Raw genomic sequence first — 25865 nt, 5'->3', positions numbered from 1 at the left:
GGGGAGCAGTGACACAGTCTTGCTGGGGAGCCATAAAGCTGGTAAAGGCCTTGGAGAATGTTCCACTGCCTGCACTGTACATGCTGCCTGATCTCTGCGCCTCCTCTGCTACCTGGCCCTCGGAACTGCACCTTCGGCCACTAGCGCTGTCGGTTGGGAATTTTACCATCAGTTTGTCCGCCAGGGTCCTGTGGTATAGCATTACTCTCGAACCCCTTTCCTCTTCGGGTATGAGAGTGGAAAGGTTCTCCTTATACCGTGGGGCGAGCAGTGTGTACACCCAGTAATCCGTAGTGGCCAGAATGCGTGTAACGCGAGGGTCTCGAGAAAGGCATCCTAACATGAAGTCAGCCATGTGTGCCAGGGTACCTGTACGCAACACATGGCTGTCCTCACTAGGAAGATCACTTTCGGGATCCTCCTCCTCCTCCGGCCATACACGCTGAAAGGATGACAGGCAAGCAGCATGGGTACCCTCAGCAGTGGGCCAAGCTGTCTCTTCCCCCTCCTCCTCATGCTCCTCCCCCTCCTCCTCAACGCGCTGAGATATAGACATGAGGGTGCTCTGACTATCCAGCGACATACTGTCTTCCCCCGCCTCCGTTTCCAAGCGCAAAGCGTCTGCCTTTATGCTTTGCAGGGAACTTCTCAAGAGGCATAGCAGAGGAATGGTGACACTAATGATTCCAGCATCCCCGCTCACCATCTGGGTAGACTGCTCAAAGTTTCCAAGGACCTGGCAGATGGCTGCCAACCAGGCCCACTCTTCTGTAAAGAATTGAGGAGGCTGACTCCCACTACGCCACCCATGTTGGAGTTGGTATTCCACTATAGCTCTACGCTGCTCATAGAGTCTGGCCAACATGTGGAGTGTAGAGTTCCACCGTGTGGGCACGTCGCACAGCAGTCGGTGCACTGGCAGATTAAACCGATGTTGCAGGGTCCGCAGGGTGGCAGCGTCCGTCTTGGACTTGCGGAAATGTGCGCTGACCCGGCGCACCTTTCCGAGCAGGTATGACAAGTGTGGGTAGCTTTTCAGAAGGCGCTGCACCACCAAATTAAAGACATGGGCCAGGCGTGGCACGTGCGTGAGGCTGCCGAGCTGCAGAGCCGCCACCAGGTTACGGCCATTGTCACACACGACCATGCCCGGTTGGAGGCTCAGCAGTGAAAGCCAGCGGTCGGTCTGCTCTGTCAGACCCTGCAGCAGTTCGCGGGCCGTGTGCCTCTTCCCTCCTAAGCTGAGTAGTTTCAGCACGGCCTGTTGACGCTTGCCCACCGCTGTGCTGCCACGCCGCGCGACACCGACTGCTGGCGATGTGCTGTTGCTGCTGACACATCTTGATTGCGAGACAGAGGTTGCGTTGGAGGAGGAGGAGGAGGAGGAGGGTGCTTTAGTGGAGGAAGCATACACCGCCGCAGATACCAGCACCGAGCTGGGGCCCGCAATTCTGGGGGTGGGTAGGACGTGAGCGGTCCCAGGCTCTGACTCTGTCCCAGCCTTCGTCCCACCTTGTGGTGTGCTTGGCCATCATATGCCTGCGCATGCTGGTGGTGGTGGCTCCCCAGCTGATCTTGGCGTGACAAAGGTTGCACACCACTGTTCGTCGGTCGTCAGGCGTCTCTGTGAAATACTGCCACACCTTAGAGCACATTGGCCTCTGCAGGGTGGCATGGCGCGAGGGGGCGCTTTGGGAAAAAGTTGATGGATTATTCAGTCTGGCCCTGCCTCTACCCCTGGCCACCGCACTGGCTTGGCCTATGCCCACACCCTGACTTGGGCCTCCGCGTCCTCGCCCGCGTCCACGTCCTCTAGGCCTACCCCTACCCCTCAGCATGCTGTATTACCAGTAGTGCAGAAACAGAACGCTGTAATTAAATGTGCTGCTTATTGGCCTGTGGTTGGAGGCTGACTTCGCTTACGGAATGCACAGCAGAGGCAGGAAATAATTTTGCGCAAGCCTGCTGTAACACTTAGCTGGCTGCGTATGAATTAGGACAACTACCCCCAGCAGAGACCCAGTACACTTGTGGACAGGAATACAGCGGTGATGTAAGAGGCAACACAGAGGCAGGAAAGAATTTTGCGCAGGCCTGCTGTAACACTTAGCTGGCTGCGTATGAATTAGGACAACTACCCCCAGCAGAGACCCAGTACACTTGTGGACAGGAATACAGCGGTGATGTAAGAGGCAACACAGAGGCAGGAAAGAATTTTGCGCAAGCCTGCTGTAACACTTAGCTGGCTGCGTATGAATTAGGACAACTACCCCCAGCAGAGACCCAGTACACTTGTAGACAGGAATACAGCGGTGATGTAAGAGGCAACACAGAGGCAGGAAAGAATTTTGCGCAAGCCTGCTGTAACACTTAGCTGGCTGCGTATGAATTAGGACAACTACCCCCAGCAGTGACCCAGTACACTGAGGACGGTCACAGGCTGCCCAAATAGATTTTTTTTCCCAAATGTTTTTGAAAAGGCCCACTGCCTATATACACTAAATATGTCTTCTGTCCCTGCCTCACCACTACTGGCCCTGGACAACGTAAAATTAATGCAGGACGCAATGCTCTGCACGGCCGATATACAAAAAAAAGAAAATGTGCAACACTGCAAAAAGCAGCCTCCACACTACTGCACACGGTTAGATGTGGCCCTAAGAAGGACCGTTGGGGTTCTTGAAGCTTAAAATAACTCCTAACGCTCTCCCTATAGCAGCTCTGGCACCAGCAGCACTTTCCCTGAACTATGTCAGAATGCATCTGTGGCGAGCCGCGGGAGGGGCCGATTTATATACTCGGGTGACACCTGATCTCGCCAGCCACTCACTGCAGGGGGGTGGTATAGGGCTTGAACGTCGCAGGGGGAAGTTGTAATGCCTTCCCTGTCTTTCTATTGGCCAGAAAAGCGCGCTAACGTCTCAGAGATGAAAGTGAAAGTAACTCGAACATCGCGTGGTACTTGTCTCGAGTAACGAGCATCTTGAACACGCTAATACTCGAACGAGTATCAAGCTCGGACGAGTACGTTCGCTCATCTCTAATACCAAACATTCATAGTTTATTTCATGTTTTATACTTGATACAATAAAACATGTTTTATGTTAACAGAAAAATCATTTCTGTTTTGCTGTATTTTTATTTTTCTGTCAATGTAGCAAAATGTGAGGTCTTTGCAGGATGTGTTGTAGTTCTTATAACAACTATTTTAGGGTACATATAGTTTATTGAATGACTCATTATTAGAGATGAGCGAGCGTACTCGGAAAAGCACTACTCGCTCGAGTAATTTGCTTTATCCGAGTATCGCTGTGCTCGGGTCTGAAGATTCGGGTGCCGGCACGGAGCGGGGAGCTGCAGGGGAGAGCGGGGAGGAACGGAGGTAAGATCTTTCTCTCCCTCTCTCTCGCCCGCTCTCCCCCGCTCCCCGCTGCGACTCACCTGTCAGCCGCAGCGGCACCCGAATCTTCAGACCCGAGCACAGCGATACTCGGATAAAGCACATTACTCGAGCGAGTAGTGCTTTTCCGAGTACGCTCGCTCATCTCTACTCATTATTACTTTTTTTTGGAGGATAGGAAAAAAATCTGCATTAAATATTTTTTTCACTGACTCATGGTGGACCAGTCCTAGCTCACCAGGAAAAATAGCCAAAACAGCCAGAATACAGTTTGGATTGATGATATGTATTAGAACCTCAGCAAAGAAAGCAGTCATATCAAAGGACCTACAGTAGAAAGAGTATCTGCTCTATGATTGCTATCTGTAATACGTGAGAATCAAATCATGAGAATAAGAGAATCCAACATGGATCCAAGTAGTGTTGCTATTCTTCCAAGGACAGTTTCACTGCAGTGCGCATTCTCCAATAAAACAGTTCTTAGTGGGAGATCTTAGAGAAAGAAAGCCACACAAAACTTACATTTTCTTTCCTGAATGCTGAGAGATAAGCACACTAACTCCAATCAAAGAGACATTGACCTACAGAAAAAGAATGGACTACTGGGATCTGGATAAAGAACCAGAGAAGAAGAAAAGCAAGACTTGAGATGGTTAAAAGCCTGATTGCAGAAGGTGGCCAGTCTCACATATTCATTCCTTTCTGGGTTAGAGCAGTGAAGGGTGAAACAACCTGAGAGTTTCTGATAAATTGATGGTAATAATTTGTGAGGCTGAGAAAATCTCTGGAGAGCCTTCAGAACCCACTGACAAATTTATCAAATATTGCATGAGGTTGATAAATTTGTCACTTCTTTAAATGTCTAGAGGTGTGAAGTCACTTTGTATACTACCTAGCTATTGGAGTGAGATTAAAACAAATTTAGCGATTTAAAAAAAAAAAATGGCACGTGATAAATGTCTCTAAAAACCTCACTCTACTCAAGCCCAATCTCATTTTCTAGACACTTTTGAAAACTAGAATAAAAGGCATAGCATCTGCTGTTTTGGTGCAAATAAACAGTACATTTGTCTAAGCTGACGTGTACAAAAAAGAAAAATGTACAACTTGCGCCAGAATTCTAGCATGGCTCTGGTAATTAATGTGCCCCATAGTCTTGATAAAGTATCCCTACAGTATTTATAACACTGACATTTGGGTAGATTTACTAATCTTCTTTAATAGTTAGACAGTATAAGCTTAGGTCAAAAATGTGATAAATGTATATTCAGTGTAAACTTCTACACCAAAAGTGTTTCTCTACTTAACTTTGGCACTTCTTACCTCAGTGTATGCCAGTTTAAAGGATTGCCCCACTTCTAGCTGTTTTGGTCTAGGTTGATACTGCAGGGTTACACCCCATTCACCTCAATAGGACTCAACTTGCAGTAGGAATCTAGGCCAGTGTGCAATGTACCAAGCTATCTGCTTCCTGCAGCAAAACAGCAAGACATGGGACAACTCCTTTAAGACTGGTGCATGAACAGTCGTTGTAAACTCCTCTCTGATAAGAGGAGTGTGACTTTTTTTGATTGTGCACTTTTTCACAATTTTTAAAAATTATTTAAATCATAAATGTGTCTTAATCTTGTCCACGCATCAATTCACACCCCCTTTTCACTTCCGTTTTACAAATGGATGTCAATAACACAAATGGCTCTAAAGTCTGGCACAAATGGTTTAAGGGCCACTCATAATACACATTTTTCATCCCTGCACCTCTCACCTGATGGACTGTAACACTTTGGATGTATTCTATGTATATTGCAGTCACTTCCATGCAGTGCAGCCTTCTGACTGATGCTTATCAGACACTATCTTCATTTGTAAATGTCTCCATGCTTTCTCTTTCACTATTCTGTGCCAGCAATCCCATGATGCATCAGCACAGCATTACATGAGCAGCTAGAGCCTGTACCATCTCTGAAAGATAGGGAGAGAGAGAGGAGATATATATATATATATATATATATATATATATAGAGAGAGAGAGAGAGAGAGAGAGAGAGAGAGAGAGAGAGAGAGAGAGAGAGAGAGAGAGAGAGAGAGAGAGAGAGAAAGAGAGAGAGAGAGAGAGAGAGAGAAATAGATATGATAGATAGATGTCTGAAAGAGAGAGATAGATAGATAGATATGAGAGTGAAAGATAGAGATATGAGAGAGATTAATAGACATAAGAGATAGAGTGTGAGTGAGAGAGATAGATATGATAGAAAGATAGATATGAGAGAGATAGATAGATATGAGAGAGATAGATAGATAGATAGATAGATAGATAGATAGATAGATAGATAGATAGATAGATAGATAGATATGAGAGAGATAGACAGATATCAGAGAAAGATAGATATGAGGGTGAAAGATAGGAGAGATAGATTGATAGAAATAGATATGATAGATGGATAGGAGAGATAGATAGGAGAGAGAGAGATTTGAGAGAGATAGATAGACATTAAAAAGATAGACAAGCAGATAGATAGATACATACCCCGGGGCCCAGACCACTTCTCTGTGTGAGGAGAGCAGCTATACACAGTGTCAGCAGGAAGGGAGGAGCAGGGAGATGAAATCATCATCCCTACTCCACTTCATACCTTGCCGTGCCGTGCGCCTGTGTCTGCGTCCCTCCCCCTTACTCCATGTCACTGCTCCTCCTCCCCTCCCTCCGAGTCCTTCCTCATTCCTTCTCTCTCCTCGTGCTGTCACCGGACCTCACTAATCACAGGGCCACCTACAGCGTGGCCTGAACCTGTTTTTGTATATGGCAGAGGGCGGCCTCTGGGCCCCCCTTAAGCGCAGGGGCCGAGTTGCCATTGTACCCCCAGCGACCCCTGGTGGTACACCTATGCCCTTAATGCTACAGGACATAAGTTACGCCCTGCAGTTTTGGGGTATGCATGGAGGGGGATCACAGTCTTCATATCTTAATTCTATAGAGCATCTCTTGGACAAAGAAGGGCCAACGCACTACTAGATGGGCATCTCTAATAAAGTGGCCACTTAGTGTATATCTCAAACAAAATATTGCAGACATCTATCTATCTGCCTAATAAGAAATGCTAAGAAAAATATTTGATTAGATTATATTATTTTCCAGACCAGCTAGAGACAGTGAAGATGATGATGATGATGACAAAAAGGGAAAAGGCTGTACTCTTCAATATCAACATGCTATACTACGTGTTCTTACACAGTTTATAGCTGAGTCCTCTGAAACTCCGGGTCAACCCATGTATCTGCTTGGATCTGACTGGCAAGTGGACATTACAGATTTAATAAGTGAATTTATCAAAATGGATGAGTCCCAAGTTGTGAGTCTCAAAGGACAGATTCTGATTGGCCAAGAAGTTGGTATGACAACTTTACAGGTAAAAATAAACCACTTGCTTTATGCCTACAATCTCCTTGATAAGTAAGTCATTATACATGACTATTGAGAAATCCTTTTATTTATAGATATTGGGAGGAATTTGCCAGAATTCTTGTGCAAGTTCTACTTGTACAAAAACTTCTGATTTGTTTTTTGTTCCCTTCTTGCTAAAAAGGTGGTGGTGAGCAAAATGGATGGGCTTTTCAATGCCTGTCAGATTCATCATATTTTATGCTAGACACTGGCATAAATTATTGTTGAAATTTACGGCAGCTCATAGCTGGCATAGACTTCACATTCTGACACGAGGACCAACCAGACATGCACTAAATTTATTAAGAGGCATGCGTTTCTTAATACATTTGGCACAATTCACTGGCGGATACTGTTTACATTAACTATAATATCAAACATCAATTTAAGTTAATTGTCCCTGCTGAGTTTTGTATTTTACTATACATGTCTAATTCACAGGCTATATTTACAATTATTTACAATCCTGAGCATACTCTGCTGATATATTGTGTATGATTTTTACTTGTTTTTACCATGTTCTAGTTAAAGAAATCTACATTTTATAGTGGCAAGATAAAGTAAGTGAGCCCTTTTGTAATTACATGGATTTCTGCATTCATTTCTCATATAATGTGGCCTGACTGCGATCTAAATCAGAATTGCACAGAAACACAATCTAACTAAGTTAATAACACACAAATGGTTGTACCGTTCTTATATTTTATTGGGTACACTGTATAACATCCAAAGTGTAGTGAGAAAAAAAAAATAAGTGAACCTCTGTGTTAATGACTTCTCCAAAAACTAATTGGCAAAAGGTGTTTCAATTAAGGAGATTAGATGGGAAATGTGAGTTACCCATTAAATAGAATCACATAAAGTCTGGCTATTAACAAATCTATCCTTCTCAAGAAAGATTGCTTAGTGTGAACCATGCATCAATGCAAACAACTTTCAAAAGACATGTAATAGAGATGCATGAGGCTGGAAAATGCTACAAAAGCATTGCTAAGTACCTGAATGTACATAAATCCACAGTTAGACAAATTATGGAAAATGGAGTAAATTCGAAACTGTTGCCACTCTCCCAAGTAATGAGCATCCTGTTAAGATCACTCCAAGCGCAACAGCCAATCCTAAGGCTGGGTTCTCACATGCCGGATTCCCAACGGAAATCTTGCGGTTTGGCCACAGCGAAAAAACGTGAGATTTCCGCCCGGAAAAGTGCTGCTTCGAAACCCGCGGCACTTAGCTGCTGGTTTTGAAGCGGCCTGGCAGCTCGCTCTTCCACTGCAGCCAGCACTCCCATAGAGGAGAGCGCGGCCACAGCGGAGGAAGAAAAAAAATGAACATGCTGCGGCCGCCGAATCCGCGCTGCAGCACCGGCTTCTGCCGGCTTTGCCACGGTGGATTCGCCGTCCTGTGTGGACGAGATTTCTGAGAAATATAAACATAACGGCTGGCTAATCCTGGGATTAGCGGCCGCAAGCGGACTTGCCACGGCGAAATTCCAGACGAAATTTCTGCTGCAAATCCGCCCTGTGTGAACCCAGCCTAAAAAGTTACAAAAGAATGCAAGGGCAACAGAAAAAGATTTATAGAAGACTCTGCAAATTGCTAAAATCTGTGTTCATGTCTTCACTGTTAAAAAAACATTAAATAAGAATCATGTCCAGAAAAAAAACATTGCAGCCTATCCCAGGTTTGCCCTAGACCACTTGGATGTTCTACAATGTTACTAGGAAAATATTGTATAGACAGATGAGACGAAAATGGAACTTTATAGCACAAATGTACAATGCTAAGGAAAAAGAACACTGCGCAGCAACACCAAAACTTGTCTCCACTGTAAGGATGGTGGAAAGGAACATCATGGTTTCAGGGTGCTTTGCAGCTTCAGCTGCTCAACACCTTGCGATCATTGAATGAACAATGATTTCTAAGATTTATCAAAACATTTTTTCAGGAGAGTGTAAGGACAACAGTCTGTGACCTCAAGCTAAAGAGACTTTAAATGAAGCATCAAGACAATGAACCGAAGAACACAAGTAAATCAAAGAATGGTTGAAAAAGAAGATTTGTGTTATGGAATGATCAAATCAGATTTCTGTTGTTGTTGGTAGCCATTTAGTCTTTCACGACCGTTGGCGACCTAAAGGCGAGCTCCCTCCATGTTTTTTGGTTTTGCACTGCTTCTTTCAGTTGGTTGATATCCATGCTAGTATCAGCTTTGAAGGTATCAGCCATCGTGTCCTTTGATGGCCCAGTCTTCTTTTGCCACTGATCTGTTCAAGCATTAGTTCTGACCTTAATCCAATTAAGATGTGATGGCAGGACCAGAAGAAGGTTGTGCATACGAGGTATCCCATAAATATTGCTGAACTGAAACTCATTACCAGAAAGCGATGGTTCAAAATTCCTCCTCAACATCCTGCTAATCTTATTTGCAGCTAGAAGAAACATTTGGCTGAGGTGATTACTGGTGAAGGAGGATCTAGAGTTTATTAAATTCAAGATTGTGCCACTTTTTCTCCCTGCACTGTGGAGGTTTACTCAATCTGTTCAAAGGAACACATAAATGTTCGTGTTAGTCAAGTGTGTTTGTCTATATTTGTTAGGTAGTCACATTTCATTAGTGATAAATGCAGAAATCCAAGTAATTCCAGAGTGTTCACTTACTTTTTCTTGCAGCTGTAATTGTAGCTCTAATCTAAGAATGGATCTCAGTGGTATTTTGATATATTGTTATACTGAATTGGGTCTTATATCTAATTTAAAATGTTTACATTTATCTGTTGTTGTTTTTAGATACTTTCCCCCCTTTCTGATGCCATCCTGGCAGAGAGGACTGTGATGGTAGTAGATGAAAAAGTGACCATAACAGACCTTGGAATCCAGGTGGTGACAGGCCTGTCACTTACTCTTCAACTTAGCCCTGGAAGTAATAGGGCGATCTATGCAACCACAATAGCCCAAGAGCATTTTAGTTCCCCAAAACAGGTATCATATTGATGGTTTATAATGCTTTTCAGATTATACAAATTTCATGTTACGTTTATTTTAAAGTATTAGTTGGTATGCGAGTTGCATTTAAAATCATGCTAGTTTTGAGCTCAGGGCCTCATGTGTCAGACGATACAAAAAGTGTACACACCCCTAATAAAACGCCATGTGTTTGTCTGGTAAACAATCTGACAAAGATGAATCATTTTAGATTTATTTCCAGCTTCAAGGTGACCAATTATTTGTACAATTCAATTGAAAGACAAACTGAAATATTTCAGGGTTGAAAAAAACCCTAAAATAATGTGGTTGCATAAATATGCACACCCTGATACGAATACTTTGTTGATATACCCTTTGACTTTATAACCACATTCAGTCCTTTGGAGCTGGTGTCTATCAGCATGGTACATCTTGACTTGGCAATCTTTGCCTATTTTTCCTTGCAAAAGCACTCCAAATCTGTCAGATTGTAAGGGTATCTCATGTATAGCGCCTTCTTGAGGTCAACCCTCAGACCTTCAATACGATTGAGATATGGGGTTTGGCTGGGCCATTCCAAAACTTTGATCTTCTTCTGGCGAAGCCATTCTTTTGTATGCTTTGGGTTGTTGTCTTGCTGAAAGGAAAAATTCCGCTTCAGCTTTTTAGAAGAGGCCTTTAGGTTTTGTGCGAAAAAGGACATATATTTGGACCTGTTCACAATTCCTTTCACATAGACTAAAGCTGCCATTCTAGCAACAGAAGAACATGCTGCTTCTACCATGCTTCACTGCGGGTATGGTGTTCTTTTGGTGATGTGCACTGTTGGCTTTACACCAAACATACCTTTTGGAATTATGACCAAAAAGTTCAACCTTAGTCTCATCAGACCAAAACACATTCTCTCACTTTTGGCAGGCTAGATGAGGGTTTTGGCAAAATATATCTGGGCTTGGATATTTGTCTTTGTAAGAAAAGGCTTCTGTCTTGCAACCCTAGTAGACAACCCAGATATATAAGGAACACGGGAGATGGTTATCACATGAACTACACAACCAGTACTTGCCAGAAACCTCTGCAGCATCGTTAATGTTGCTGTAGGCCTCTTGGCACCTCCTGGACCAATTATCTTTTGGCATTTTTATCAATTTTTGAGAGATGTGCAGTTCTTTGTAATGTCATTACCACGTTGTTCCAAATGCAATCTACTTCTTTATGACCTTCTTCACTGTGTTCCATGGTATATGCAATGCCTTGGAAATTTTGGGGTGCCCTTCTTCTGACTGATACTTTTCAACAATTTACAGTTATGTAGCTACATTATTTTAGTTTTTTTATTTTAATTTTTCCACTCTAAATGATTTTCGGTTTGTTTTTTAATGGAATTGTACAGATAACGGGTCACATTGAGGTGGATATAAATCTGAAATGATTCATCTTTATCAGATTTTTTAACATAACAAAAATATGGCATATTATCCACTATAACTCACGCACAGAAAAGAACCTAAACTGCTATGTGACTTGTATTTAACTCTCACTGGTTTTGAGCCTGGGGCCTCATGAGTTATATATAACTCACACACAGAAAATAACAAAAAAATCACAAATGAAATTTTTCATTAAATTATTTTTTTGCTTTCAAAGTTTATATTTTATTTTGGTAATAAAACACTGTGGCCCCAGGAAAATGTTTTCTTTTTCTAGTGTGGCAATCAATGTGTTAAGTATAATATGGGCAGGGTTTTCTGTTCTCAAAGAGTCCTGTAGCTTACACTTCATATTATGTATAAGAAAAATATATTTTTTATTACGTTTAAATCTTTTTTCTTTACTTTAAAATGGATATTCTTCAAAGAAAACACCACCTCAGTGTACTTCAAAAACATTTGCTGTTGAGTGTAGCCTGAAAATCTCAAAGGGCACATTAAGCTGTACAGCACACAGTTGGAAGTAAACTAAAAGGGTTTTTTACTAGAGAAACGTACAAAAACTTTGAGAAGAAATTATTTTGAAAAGGCAAATCTTTTCTATGTGTTTAGCTTAAAACACATATTAAAAAAAAATTAAGCATTGAAATACTGAAAATGTAAATATTGAAGAAAATGCACTTACCATGTCATATCATTTAGTGAAGAAAAAAATGTTATGCGTATAGGCGTAGCTGACCGAAATATAAAATTCAGTACAATACAAGAAGTAAGCTCAACTTCTCCGTTTTGTTTTGAACCAGCATAAAAAGACGTGTTTCGAAGCAACGCCCCTTCCTCAGTTCTAGCTGGGGATACACTTTGTGTTAGCTGTTAGTATGCGCATGGTGTACCAAGCAGAGCTTACTTTTTGTATCGTACTGAATTTTATATTTCGGTCAGCTGCTCCTACGCACATCACAATTTTCTTCACTAATCCATCAGAATAGTCTCACCTGCCAGTGCGACTGTCATTGGGTTGGCTGCAGCCAAACAACTAGGTCTTCTTCCATGACCCACCATTCTAACGACAAACATTCTCTACCTATAATTTTTCCAAGTCACTCACCTTTTCAGGTAGCTGCATTCCTATTTTTGTTTTGTTTTTTACCTTTTTACGTGTCATATCATTGTATTTTTGTATTGCCAAGGAAATCTGTGAGAAGAATATGAGATATACAGTAAAGATTGGTATAACATCTAGCTGTCCATGGCTGGAGAAAGATAAGCTTGGCCCTATTGGCATCCAAACTCTCTACTTCTCATTGTGTGCATCTTCCACTGCTACAATGTGAGATTATTGCAAACAGTCTATATATTTACATGACAACTTGGGGAATGTTAGCTCAATGTATCACCATATTGTTGTGTAAGATACTAAAATGCACTCTGAGACACTCATTTCTGGTTTAAAACTGACCTTAAGCCAGCTTTATTGACTTTGCACACACAAAATAAAACTGCATGTGGATTCACAAAATAAATCCTAGGGCTCATTTGCCCACTAGCTAGCACAGAATGTGCCTGTTTTTTCTCCCCCATGTAAATATGAGATTTCTTCTTTCACTATTTTGTGTTATCAATCACATGATGTATCAGCACTGCATTAGTGAGAGGATGTACCATCTCTGCTTGCTGGAGGGACAGTTTAACTATCATCAGTTCTATATTCTTCTAAATAAGCTACAAAACAAAATTATACAATCAGGAGGATGAGCTGTGATTTCCTCTATTACACTTGTGTGACAGGAGCTGTATGATTATCGTCAGTAATAGGAGTGTCTGCATCTCCCTCTAAGCAATTTCCATGGTAGAGTTGATGTAAAAGCATCACAAAGATATTAGACTGACTGAGAATCTGACTAGTTTGAGAGCGCATAAATCTAAATTAATCTGAGCTGGTTAGAATGAGATCACATGACCATCTGAGAAGGAGGACAACATGTGTTTCAGATAGAAAGGAGTAACTAACCAAGCTAATAGCTGCTTTATATATATGGGAGAGGCTATAATTAAGGCCAAAAATCTTTTTTACCAAAGCAACCCTTTAAGTAGATGCTCATTTTACAGTACTGAGCGGCTGTTAAAGCTGTTATATGATATTAATATCGGTTGTTAAATGCCTGAATGTGAGCATATAATCAAAATGAATTAAATAGTCTAGATATGGAGCACTGAAAATTTACATTTTCAAAAAAAGTTCTGTTTAGAAGTCTAAACCTGACTGTATGGAGTAAAGATAAGGTTTTATGTGTCATAAATTGTGAAGAGTTTTCATTTGTTATTTTATGTACCTAAACATGAATCATTGATCAAGTATTTTGCGCAGCAATAAAGAGGACTTAGTTCCATATCTCCCAGGAATTAACCATTTTTGATCAAAATTTCGAAAATAGAATGTGAAATGGTTTGTGTAACAGAAAAGCACAGTTGTAATTGCTGTTTCCTGAAGGTTACTTACGGCACTTTATCATTTCGCACAAGTAATCAGAGAAAACTTTAAATTAATACATTTTTGAAATATGCAATTTGTTTTCATTTAAATACACAACCGCGATAATTTAAGTCAGCATATAATAATGTCTTCTGACAGTCACTTTATTACTCCGCTGTTAAAGTCGAATCCATATCGCCCCAGGGACTCATTGTCTTTTTAGAACCAGTGAGAAAAAAACACATTTTATTGCCAAGAAATTTAAACTAGTGTTTTTATGTCTTAGAAATGAATTTGTGTCTTTCACCTCCTAGTAGTTTACGATTTATTACAGTATAAAATGTTCTTTATGGAAATATTTTCCTCCTTTTATCTGTTTGCTGAAATCTCTATTTTTTTGGGTTTTGCATACAGGAAGTAGAAATCAGTTGTTGGATCCAGTTTAGTGATGGTACAGTGATTCCCCTGGACATCTACGACTCCAAAGACTTTTCAATGAGTGTGACATCTTTAGATGAGAAGGTTTTTTCTGTGTCTCAGGATTCTAAATCCAAATGGCCAATTTTTTCAGCCATCACAGAAGGACAGGGGGCTCTGGTCAAAGTAGAGCTTATGATAAGTGAGTTATGTCAAAAGTCTAAACGGAAGAGTATCCTGACTGTTGGCATTGGGCACATAAGTGTTAAATTTGGTAACAACAGTGGAAGTGACAGTAAAAATATGAATAGGGATCATTTTGAAAACCGTTCTACTGGTAGAAGACAGAAGATTCCCTTGGAACGAACAAGACCTGATATTACTTACTTTGGTACACCATCAATGGAGAGAGATATCCAGAACATGAACAGGGCTACCACTGATCGAGCCCAATTAAGTAAGAAAAGGGAGAGAGAAAGTCTTTTAGATGATGATAGTCATCTTCCAAACCTCCCCATGGATTTCACTAGTTTTCCTGCACAAGTTGATCTACCTGGTAATAATGGTGATGTAGAAGACAATGATCTTGTCCAAAATACAAGAGGATTAAGTGACCTGGAGATCGGAATGTACGCTTTATTAGGAGTCTTCTGTCTGGCCATACTTGTCTTTCTCATAAATTGCGTGACATTTGCACTGAAGTATAGACATAAACACGTCCCTGTGGATGAACAAGAGACAATGACACATTCACACGACTGGGTGGGACTTACAAATCGAACAGAAATATTGGAAAATAATATGAACTTCCCTTTGCAGCCGGAAGAATGCATAACAGCGGTAGACAGGGGAGTAAATATTGCAGAAAGTAAATATCTCATCACTTCAAATCCTTCTAAAACTCTAAATGGACAGACGTATAGATCTGCAGAGACTTCCTTTAATGAAGGGAAAGAACACAAGGGTGAGCCTGCCACCTCACCTACCTCCAAAAGGAAACGTGTAAAATTTACTACGTTTACCACCATCCCTTCTGAGGATGGTTCTCCTAATATTAACCCCATTTTAGTGAACAATGAAGACGATATAAAGTGGGTTTGCCAAGACATAGACATGGGGGAATGCAAAGAACTCAGAAACTATATGGAAAGGCTACATGAAAATGTGTGAAAGAAGACATTTTTTGCATCAAAGTGTTTAGCCATTCTCAGACAGGATAAAGTCCCAGTAAGGGCTAGTTGTATATCCAATATATTTCTCCACTGGATATCAACTACCATCAAAAATAAAATAATCAATAAATGCACAAACAAACTTTTTACACAAACTTTACAGGGTAGAACGTAACCAATGTATAGCAAAGTCTGGTTAAACTGCAAAGTTGTGTATTGTATGTAATGTGTCATGCAAAGCATATACTGGATACGTGTTATTTCATTATGACTCAAACAACCAAAGAAGAACACAATGGGGGAGATTTATCAGAATAACTGTGAAGAAAAGTTTTCCATAGCAATCAATCAGGTTCCAGCTCTCATTTTTCAGAAATCATATGGTAAATGAAAACAGGCACCTGATTGGTTGGTGTGGAAAATTCTCACTATTATTTTGCACTAGTCTTGCTAAATTTCCCCCAATGTTCTTTGTGCAGACATGATTTTTTTTTTAAAGGGGTTGTCCAGTTGTAAACTATTGATTGTCTATCCTTAGGAAAGGTCATTAATAATAGATCAGCAGAGATCCATTGCCAGTCACTCCTGTCAATCAGCTGTTCTCTGAGACGGAGTGCTTGGGCACTGAGCTGTTTCTGCAGGAAGCAGACTGCTCAGTTCCCACTGTAGTGGTCAGGCTTGGTATTGCAGGCATTGAAATGAATGTGAACTTGGCCTGAAATATAAAGCCAGACAACTGAAGTGGGAACAGAGCTGTCTGCTTCCTGCAAAGGTCAGCTCAATGCACAAGCACATCAGCCCAGATCAGACCCCACTGAGCTACTATTGATGACCTAACCTATGGATAGACCATCAATAGTTTACAATACCTTAAAGGTACAATATATAGACCTAATAGCAAAAAAGTTATTGTTTCAGCCAAAAAAATGTAATCTATGAAAACCTTATGGGGAAGCAAAGGCAAAAACAGTGCATGAACTGTCCATGATGCCGAGGAAGTCCACATTACTTAATAGCCCAAGTATACGTAGAAGTCTTAACAAACTTTACAGAGACCTAACCAATAAATCGCAGTTTTGCTATAAATGAAATTTATGACAGAATATTTATGTCTGTAGATGAACTAGTAATAACAACATGCGCTCAGGTAGTAAGAACTACTTATTAGCCAGTAGGAAAAAGGAAAGAAGGATCTGAGTGTCCCTGCTCCCCTGAAATCTATGACATATTTTCCTTTAACCCAAATTGCAGATGATAATTTCTGCATTCCTATTTTCTAATAGAAGTTACTACATTTCTGACAATTCTGTGACACCAAAACTATCTAGGTACCCAATGTTTAGTTCAGACACGCAGGCTAAACTTCTTTGCATTAGCATAACATATACTGTATGTTGTTCAAAATAACAGCATGAGCTTACAGCACAATAAAGGAATTGTACTTGCTATAAAAGGGGTTATCCCAGAATGTAAAGCTATCCCCTGTTCACAGAATAGGGCAAAACATAGGGGGGTCTCATTGCTGAGATTCCCACCAATCCTGAGAACAGGAGTCCCTTGCCCCCACCCCACCCCACCCTTCTCGCTGTGGGATTACTGCACTCCACACAGTTCAGCAAAGATTGAATGGAGCAATGGCTACATATGTGCAGTGTCACTTCATTCACTTTCAGTGGAACTGCCGGAGATACCCAAGGTACAAGCGCTTGGTAATTTCTGTCAGCTCCATTGAAATGAATGGAGTGGCAGCCCCATATGCTGTGCTATTGCTCTATTCAGAGGGACATAACTACATCTAGGAGAAGCATCCATGCCAGGGGCGTAACTAAAGGCTCAGGGGCCCTGATGCAAAAGGGGAGCAGGACCCCCCCCCCTCTATCTGTATCTGTACCTGTACCCATATCTAAACCATGCTGCACAGAGGCATAACTTAAAGCTTCTGGGCCCCAATGCAAAACCTGTAACAGGGTTCCCAACTATAATGCTTTATTCATAGTACTGGACTCCCTATATGGAGAAGAGAGGCCTTATGGGCCCCCTAAGGCTCCTGGGCCCGGGTGCAACCGCATTCTCTGCACCCTCTATAGTTACGCCCCTGATCCCCGCAGTTCCAGAAAAGAGGGACATGGGACCTTTGTTCTCAGGATTGGTGAGGGTCTCAGCTATGAGACCTCCACTGATAATAAATCCCTTTAAATTTTTGCTGGGTTGGATGCACTTGTGAAATGTCACCAAGCTAAACCAAATAAATCTGGCAACTCCTTCCTTCCATAAATAAGAAAATTGCCGTTTTCACCACTGTCAACCCTTAATTCTTAGAATCTAATTGAACCCCAAAAAAGTGGAAAATTGAGAGAGAGAGAACAAAGGGTGCAGCTGTAAGTGTAGTTTTGAAAGGCCGGTGAAAAGAAATAGATGGTGGTATAAGACTCTCATCTGATGTAGTTGAAGTGTATTGGGCACAACTCCAATGAACGCTAAATCACTCCCTGTGAACAGCAGTTTCCTGGTTCCATAAGCGTCAAGCTGTGATGGAAGTGGGGAGAAATTGCCCAGAACCTCAAATCCACTGCATGGTATAAGATAATGGCTAAAAAAACATCAGTTTACAGAACTACTTGCAGAACTTCCTGCCAGTAGATCCCAATGGCACAGTCTTGACACTGGAAGATATTTCCAAATATTTTTATTAAGCCATATGGTACTATTACAGTCCAATGCATTTCAACCCTCACTGGTGTCTTCATCAGGTACATCCCTGTGGCTTGAAAAGTGTTGTGCTGTACTATATTGCTATATGGTGAAATAAAAACTTTTGAACATATTTTCCAATGTCACAATAGGGCTGTTAGGATCTACTGGCAGATGGTTCTACAAGCAGTGCCTTAAACTTGATGTTTTTTTAGCCATTATCTTATACTATTCAGTGGGGTTGAGGTTTCGGGACAATGCCTCACCACGTCCATCACGTTTTGAAACTTATGGAACCAGGAAACTTCTGTTCACACTTTATCTCTTGGCTCTGAATTTTGTCCATTTGGTTTAGGCACAGAGTACAGAGCCAACTTTACTTTTTCATCCATTATCTTTAACCCCTAATTCTTAAAATGTTGCATTATTTTTAACATTAAATGTATTGTATGGCTAATACTATTGGAAGTATGCAATTTCTTAAAGTACAAAAAAAAAATCATTGTAGTAAAGAATAGACAATTCTTTTGTTCTGTACATGATTTGAAGATGTCTATACAAAGTGTTATATTTGGCATGAAACTATTTGGAAATATGACACATACTATCAAAAAGGCATTACATCATATAACAATGTAGGAAAAAGGTGATAAATCAGCTTTTCACAAAGCCATTTTTCCATTGCAAATATGCCATAATAGCATTGATATACATTCCCCATTGTATTAATAGTAGCATTAAAATACTGCAAGAAATGTAAGTACATAAGGCCATAGCATATTTTTAAACATTTTTACCTATTCTCTGAGTACATAGGCTATTACTGCACTCAGAATTATGCAATACCGCCATCTGTTTTTCTACTATTCATTGAATATTACTTTCTGGAGGTCAACGCTGATCTTAAGCCTCATTCACACTTTATCTCTTGGCTCTGAATTTTGTCCATATGGATTAGGCACAGAGTACAGAGCCAACTTTATTTTATGAAGGCTTTCACACCTCTGATGTTTTTCATGCACATTTTCCTGAACGCAATCCATATTTTTTCATACACAGAATGGACTTGCAGGTTACATATGACATGCCACTTTCCCTAATATAAGCACATTTTCCTGTGCTTTTAAGAAGGAAGAGATGCTGTAGATGGCTTCTGCACTATATTTTATGGGTTGCCAATTTATATTAGGTCTTAGAATTTACACTCAAGTGTGAATGAAGCCTTTGGTTAAATGTTTAAAGACTATACAATATTATATACAGTGTGCCATATTTACTATTCAAAATATGACAGGTTTCTGGAGAAAATTGTGCAAGAAAACTGTCCTACATACATTTTGCCACATTTAAGACACTGGCAATTTTTCTGACTTGGTGTAAATTGCACCAAACTTTTAGCACAATTTTTGGTGTAAATTAAGCCAACTATTTGGTGGTCTAAACTTAAACTGGACAGTCTTAAAATTTGACAGATTTATCATTTGGTAAAGCTACTGTGGTAAAGCGGGCAAATCTTAAGACGGTCTCTAGTCTAAATTTGCACAGTCTAACTTTTAGACAGTATTAGTAAATAACCCCACTATGTCTAATAAATGTTATTGTACAAAAGAGAATGCCCTTACTATATTCTTATGGTAAGCATAGTGCAGATGGATTGGCTCAACACTGCCACATTTCTTTATAAGTGACATATTTGCACTAGTTTTTGTGCTATTTGCACTCTATATGCAAGCAGTATGTAGCTAAATGAAATGGAGGAACCTACTGAAGAACAGAATTCAATCTTGGGGTAAAAAATAAAGCACTTACATAATATGGAAGAATAAATTCATTATCATAATTATGAAAACTAGCTGTTAGCACCTGTCATGAGCTTTATAAATATGTAAAGAGTGGAACAATAGGTTAAGTATTAGATTGGTCTTCTGATCCAATTATAGCACCTCTCATACACAGCCATATAATCTCATTGTAGAATAACAAATATAGATGTCTCATTCTAATAGTTCTTTATCGTCAGTCTGAGTTTGAGTCTCTGGTTGAAAACTGCACATTTACTCATTTCGGTATGGTCATCTAGCTGGGTAGATCACAAAATCTGCTGTCTCTTCAATGTATTTTCTTCCTAATACTGTCTACATATACAACCCTACTTTTAATATTAAAAATGATATACATGCTAATTTAATCATTTCCATTCTATAGATCCACAAAGTGTAAATAAAAAGTACAGCAAAAAAATCATAGTTAGCAAGATAAAGTTTTAGCAATATTGGAGCTGAGCTAGTAGCTCTGTACGTAATGCGGGTCATAAACATGCATAGCATTAAGTTGATCGTTTTCTCCCTCCACCAGTCAAAGTATGAGCATAGGTTCTTTGGCTGAAATCCAATGCTCTTTTTTCCGACATTTACCATTGTAAAGAAGTTAACAGAATCTACAGATTATTGTCGATTGACAGTATATTCCGTACTGTACTGTACTACATGAGCTTGATAATGACTAATGAGGAAACTTTTGAAAAGTTTAGTTTACCTGATCGCTGAACTTTTGCAAAGAGTTCAGTTCGGTTCGAATTAGTTCTGGAACCAAAAGTTCATTAAAACTCCTAAAAAGTGTATAAAACTGTTTAGGAGCCATAAAAGCCCCGTATAACAATCCAAGAGTGTGTTATACTGAACTTTTATGGCTCTTAAACAGTGTTCAGGACTAGTGTTCAGAGAACCGAAGCGGGTAAAATGGGCTTCTACTGGTGCAGTTCACTCAACACTATTTTGCTTCTACTTAGCACAACACACTCCCATTCTTATTTTATATCATTGGCAACTATATTAGACCTATATTTTTTTGTTTGACATGTGTAGAACAACTTCTCCAAACATTGCTAATAGAATATAGAGAAAACTTCAGATGTTAAGCAACATCCATGTTTCTATGAATACATGGGTTGCGCACTTCGACCAACTGGGTTTCAATCATACCCACTGTATCATTTACAGAAGGATAGGCTTCTTGTGCATAATCCAAGACAACGTGTGATATTGTGATACGTTAATCCATTGACGCAACGTTTTGTGACTGTGAACTTACAACCTGCAAATCACTGATATAGTTTAGATGAAATAGCTTGATCATGGAAAAACAGCACATAATATAAAGAATTCATAACAACCAATGGAGAGCTGTTTATCTACTGAACACAACTAGCAAGTTTAAGTGTCCATTAAAAATGCATTAAAATCAAATTCCCTTAATAATAACATACAAATCCCAATAATCCACTGTGATATGGTTGTTAGTATTACGTTATGCTTACAGATGTAGCAAACCTTAACGTCAGTCTGCTGAAAAGCTATTGAAAGGGCAAATAGACTGTGGCACAGAAATTTTTCTTAACCTGGCAGTAAACTTTATTACATCTGTATACTTTGTGCTGCTACAGAATCTGCTCCCATTTCAGATAGTGACATATGGCGAGGGGCTTCCAAACGCAGATCTGTGCTATTAGCAGACAGTCACTTACACCTCAGCTTGTATTTTGTAGTATGCCATCATTAATCACATAGTTAATTACATTTGCCATGTCTGCTTGCTTTACTCCAGTGCCAATAAACAACAGAATACACTTTTTACAGGTTTACTTATTTGTTGTATTTTCAGGTGCATTTTATATGGATGGCATGTTCATTATATAGAAATGTATCTGATCAAAAAAACTGCTATATTCTATATATGGCTGAATGGTTTGTCTATATTTAACACAGCTGCAGTACCTACGGTACATATTCATCTGTTATCCCCTGCTATAACCAACCTATTAGACACTCCAATTGATCAGATACTACTATACGCTTACTTTTTGATGTGTCACTTCCTGATGTTGTTGTAATCCAATGAGATTAGACAGGTTGCGTATATGGGGTTCACCTTTCCCTATATATGAATACCATTAAATTACCCTGTAAAACAAACATAGCACTGAAAACAGAAGTTTCAAGATTGCTTATTTTGCCCAAAATGTCACTTAACCTCATGTTTATCCTTTTTGCAGGATGCTGTCAATTATGATTTTGTAGGAGACTAATGTGTCGGCACTTTGTGGGGGAGGACATAGAAGTTTCTGACTGTTAGCCAGCATGGTGCACTGCATGTAACCTAGTGACTGGTCTCTTATAAAAGCCTTATCAATGTGCAATTGGATTACTAGCACCCTACTCGTAAATGGTAGGTGAAGGGGTAGGTGTATTCACCACCTATGTGGCCTCCCTCACTGTGGCTTGTCAGCATCCTGCTGGGAACTGGTGTTTTGTTCTACCCTTGTATTAGTAAGTACGGCCTTTTTTAGTGTTATGTTATACATTTGATTCATTCACAAGAATTTACTTTTAAATTATCCTGTATACTCCAAAAGCCAGTTTCTGAAAAAGAGTTTCACTGCCAGGGCCCATAGAAGTGGCATGGGTCTCTTCTAGAGATGAGCCAGCACCAAAATGCTCGAGTGCTCGTTACTCGAGTCGAACTTCCCGCGATGCTCGAGGGTTCGTTTCGAGTAACGAACCCCATTAAAGTCAATGGGCGACTCGAGCATTTTTGTATATCGCCAATGCTTGCTAAGGTTTTCATTTGTGAAAATCTGGGAAATTCACAAAAGTGATGGGAACGACACAGAAACGAATAGGGCAGGCGAGGGGCTACATGTTGGGCTGCATCTCAAGTTCCCAGGTCCCACTATTAAGCCACAAGAGCGGCAAGAGCGCCCCCCCCCCCCACACTGTGAGCATAAAGATCGTTCTCCTCTGCCACAGCTGTAACAGCTGTGGCAGAGAAGAATGATGTTAGCCCATTGAATTCAATGGAGCCGGCAATACAGCCGGCTCCATTGAAAGCAATGCGCTGCGGGCGATCGCGGGATGAATTGTCGGGAAGGGGTTAAATATATAAGCAAATGTGTAAAAATAAAAAAAATATATATATACTCACCCGGTCCCGGCAGACGGAGTTCAGCGGCGGCTGGCGGCAGTTCTCTGAACTGCTCTCTATAGTATTCAGCAGCCGGGGATTTAAAATCCCCGCCTGCTGAATGAGCTGCCTCTGATTGGTCACAACCTGACCAATCAGAGGCAGGTCTCACTCACACACCCATTCATGAATTCATGAATGGGTGAGTGACTGCTGCCTCTCATTGGCTCAGCGGGACCAATCAGATTGGTCCCTGCGCTGAGCCAATGAGAGGCAGCAGTCACTTACACCCATTCATGAATTCATGAATGGGTGTGTGAGTGAGACCTGCCTCTGATTGGTCAGGCTGTGACCAATTAGAGGCAGCTCATTCAGCAGGCGGGGATTTTAAATCCCCGGCTGCTGAATAGTATAGAGAAGCAGTTCAGGAGAACTGCCGGCGGCAGCAGCTGAACTCCGGCTGCAGCGGAAAGGTGAGTATATATATATATATTTTTTATTTTTACACATTTCAGGATGAATTGCAGGGAAGGGCTTATATATTTAACCCCTTCCTGACAATTCATCCTGCGATCGCCCGCAGCGCATTGCTTTCAATGGAGCCGGCTGTATTGCCGGCTCCATTGAATTCAATGGGCTAACATCGTTCTTCTCTGCCACAGCTGTCACAGTTATGGCAGAGGAGAATGATCTTTATGCTGACATTTTTATTTTTTTATTTTTACACATTTTAGGATGATTTTCAGGTAAGGGCTTATATTTTTAAGCCCTTCCCGAAAATTCATCCCGCGATCGCCAGCAGCCCATTGCTTTCAATAGAGCCAGCTGTATTGCCGGCTCCATTGAATTTAATGGTCAGTGCTCGTTTAATCGAGACGAGTACCGCGTGGTGCTCATCTCGAGTAACGCGCATCTCGAGCACCCTAATACTCGAACGAGCATCAAGCTCGGACGAGTATGCTCGCTCATCTCTAGTCTCTTCTAATGGAACTAGTGTATAAGAAACAAAATTTACTTCCTACAATATTAAGATGAATGGAAAAGAGAGCAGAGCTTGAACCAGGAGCATACATGGAAGTTATGGGGCCCCATAGCAAAACTTAAAATTGCTCCCATCCAAAAAAAATAATTATATTAGAGGCAGCATATCTATAATGCGGCAGTTTTAGATACAGCAGCTCAGCTCTAATATACGTCTAAATAATGTAGTCATTATATAAGTCAGATACTGGATCTACACATTAATTGTCCCCTTTGTTGCCCCACATGGTAAGAATGTCCCCTTTTTAACGCCCCACACATTATTGGTGTCTGCTCTCTGTGGCCCCACAGTATTAGTGTCCCCTCTCTGTGATCCCATATGGTATTAGTGCCCCCTCTATGTGGCTCACCGAGGTACTAATGTCATCTCTCTGTGGCCCCATGAGGTACTAGTGTCTCCTCTCTGTGACACCACAAGGCAGGATCCCTTCTGTGGCATGATGAGGTTTTAGTGCACCCTCTTTGTGTCTCCCCATTACCCTGAATGTCCAGCCAGCAGCATTAGTGTCTCAGTAACTCTTTTAATCTCATCTCGTTAAAGGGAATGCATCACCTTTTTTTTTTACTAATTAGAACCATATAGTGAGACTATTCCATTTTTCTAATGTGTTTCTATGTTCTAATTGATTATTTTATTCCATTATCTGTACATAACTATGGCAGCCTTCTTGCCTGAGCTAGAGTTAACAGCATTTAGAGATATGCTTTACAGCAGAACTCATGGCTCATTCACACAATGGACAGGAGGGTAGCCATTCACTTCTATCGGTGAGTGTTCTAGACATGCTCTGTGACCTGTGCAGAAGTCATTGTAGAGGTGATCTGTGTGTCCACCACTTATTGTGAATGGTGGATTCTGTGTTATCTATATAAGGTGACACATTTTATCGTAATCTAGCCTGTGATGATAATATGACTGCTGAAAAGCTTTTTTCTATGGAACAGGAAGAGTAAAAGTATTAGGCGTAGTGGTCAGTGTGAAGAATGCAGGATATTAGGATTTTTTTGTAACAGATCGTCAAATTGAAAATGTAAAAAATGGTCACCAACAATTCTTAAAAATTTTAAACATAAAAACCTGATTTATACAATAGGCAATTTTCCTATGAAACATTCCCTTTAGTTGAAACACCTTTTGTCATTTAACACAGTGGTTCACTTATTTTTTTCCCAGCACTGTGTATTATTACCTAATGTGCCAAATAAAATACATGTACAACTGTTTGTGTGTTATTAGTTTAGTTACATGGTGTCTGTCTATGGGCTTATTCAGACGTCCATATATCGGCTGGGTTTACGCGCTGTCCCTCAATGCAGGCGGCAGAGGTGGGCTGGGCGCAGTGCAATGAGCTTCTGACCCCTCCCCACCCTCTCTCCACCTCCTCTCCAGAGCTTTTCACTGTTTGCAGGGGGAGGGACGGGACAGGGGCGAAGCTAAGTCCCCCGCCCTGCACCCTTTCATTGCAAATAGTGGCGAGGGGTAGAGAGAGGGGGGGGGAGGGGGCAGGAGCTCATTACACTGCTCCCACCTTTTCCCCCTGCAGAGAGGGACAGCGTATATCGGCCAGGCATGAAAAGCCGGCCGATATACGGACGTCTGAATAAGCCCTAAAGCTGTGACCAATATAACAATCAGATTACATTTTATTAGTAATCATTGTCGAAATCCCAGTAATTCTAAAATGTTCACTTACTTTTTCTTGCAACTGAATGGTAACCTCAACATTTATGCATGTATGTGTGTGTGTACTAGTGCTCATACACACAGGTAAGAAGGAAACTGTACGAAAACAAGTAGAGCTCCTGTTGATATGTGCTAAACGGTTACTGCAACTTGTGTACTACTGAATGGTACAGAAGGGATCCTAGGGGA

General features: G+C 40.9%; 1 protein-coding gene across 1 annotated transcript in view; it reads left to right on the top strand.

The window, feature by feature from the left end:
* LOC136627908 (transmembrane protein 132D-like) overlaps nt 1-15299 on the top strand; it is a gene marked incomplete at its 5' end in the record, with an annotated part of 499530 nt that extends 484231 nt beyond the window's left edge. Inside the window, 3 exons of the mRNA XM_066603406.1 lie at nt 6537-6807; nt 9633-9824; nt 14127-15299. Of these exons, the coding sequence (XP_066459503.1) occupies nt 6537-6807; nt 9633-9824; nt 14127-15299 (1636 nt within the window). The remainder of the gene's footprint in view (nt 1-6536; nt 6808-9632; nt 9825-14126) is intronic.
* Between the last annotated feature and the right edge of the window lie 10566 nt (nt 15300-25865).

The sequence above is a fragment of the Eleutherodactylus coqui genome, chromosome 5 (genome assembly GCF_035609145.1).
Source record: "Eleutherodactylus coqui strain aEleCoq1 chromosome 5, aEleCoq1.hap1, whole genome shotgun sequence".
In the NCBI taxonomy this organism is placed as follows: domain Eukaryota; kingdom Metazoa; phylum Chordata; class Amphibia; order Anura; family Eleutherodactylidae; genus Eleutherodactylus; species Eleutherodactylus coqui.
The sequence above is the reverse complement of the archived record's forward strand: the minus strand, read 5'-3'. Positions and strand labels throughout refer to the sequence as shown.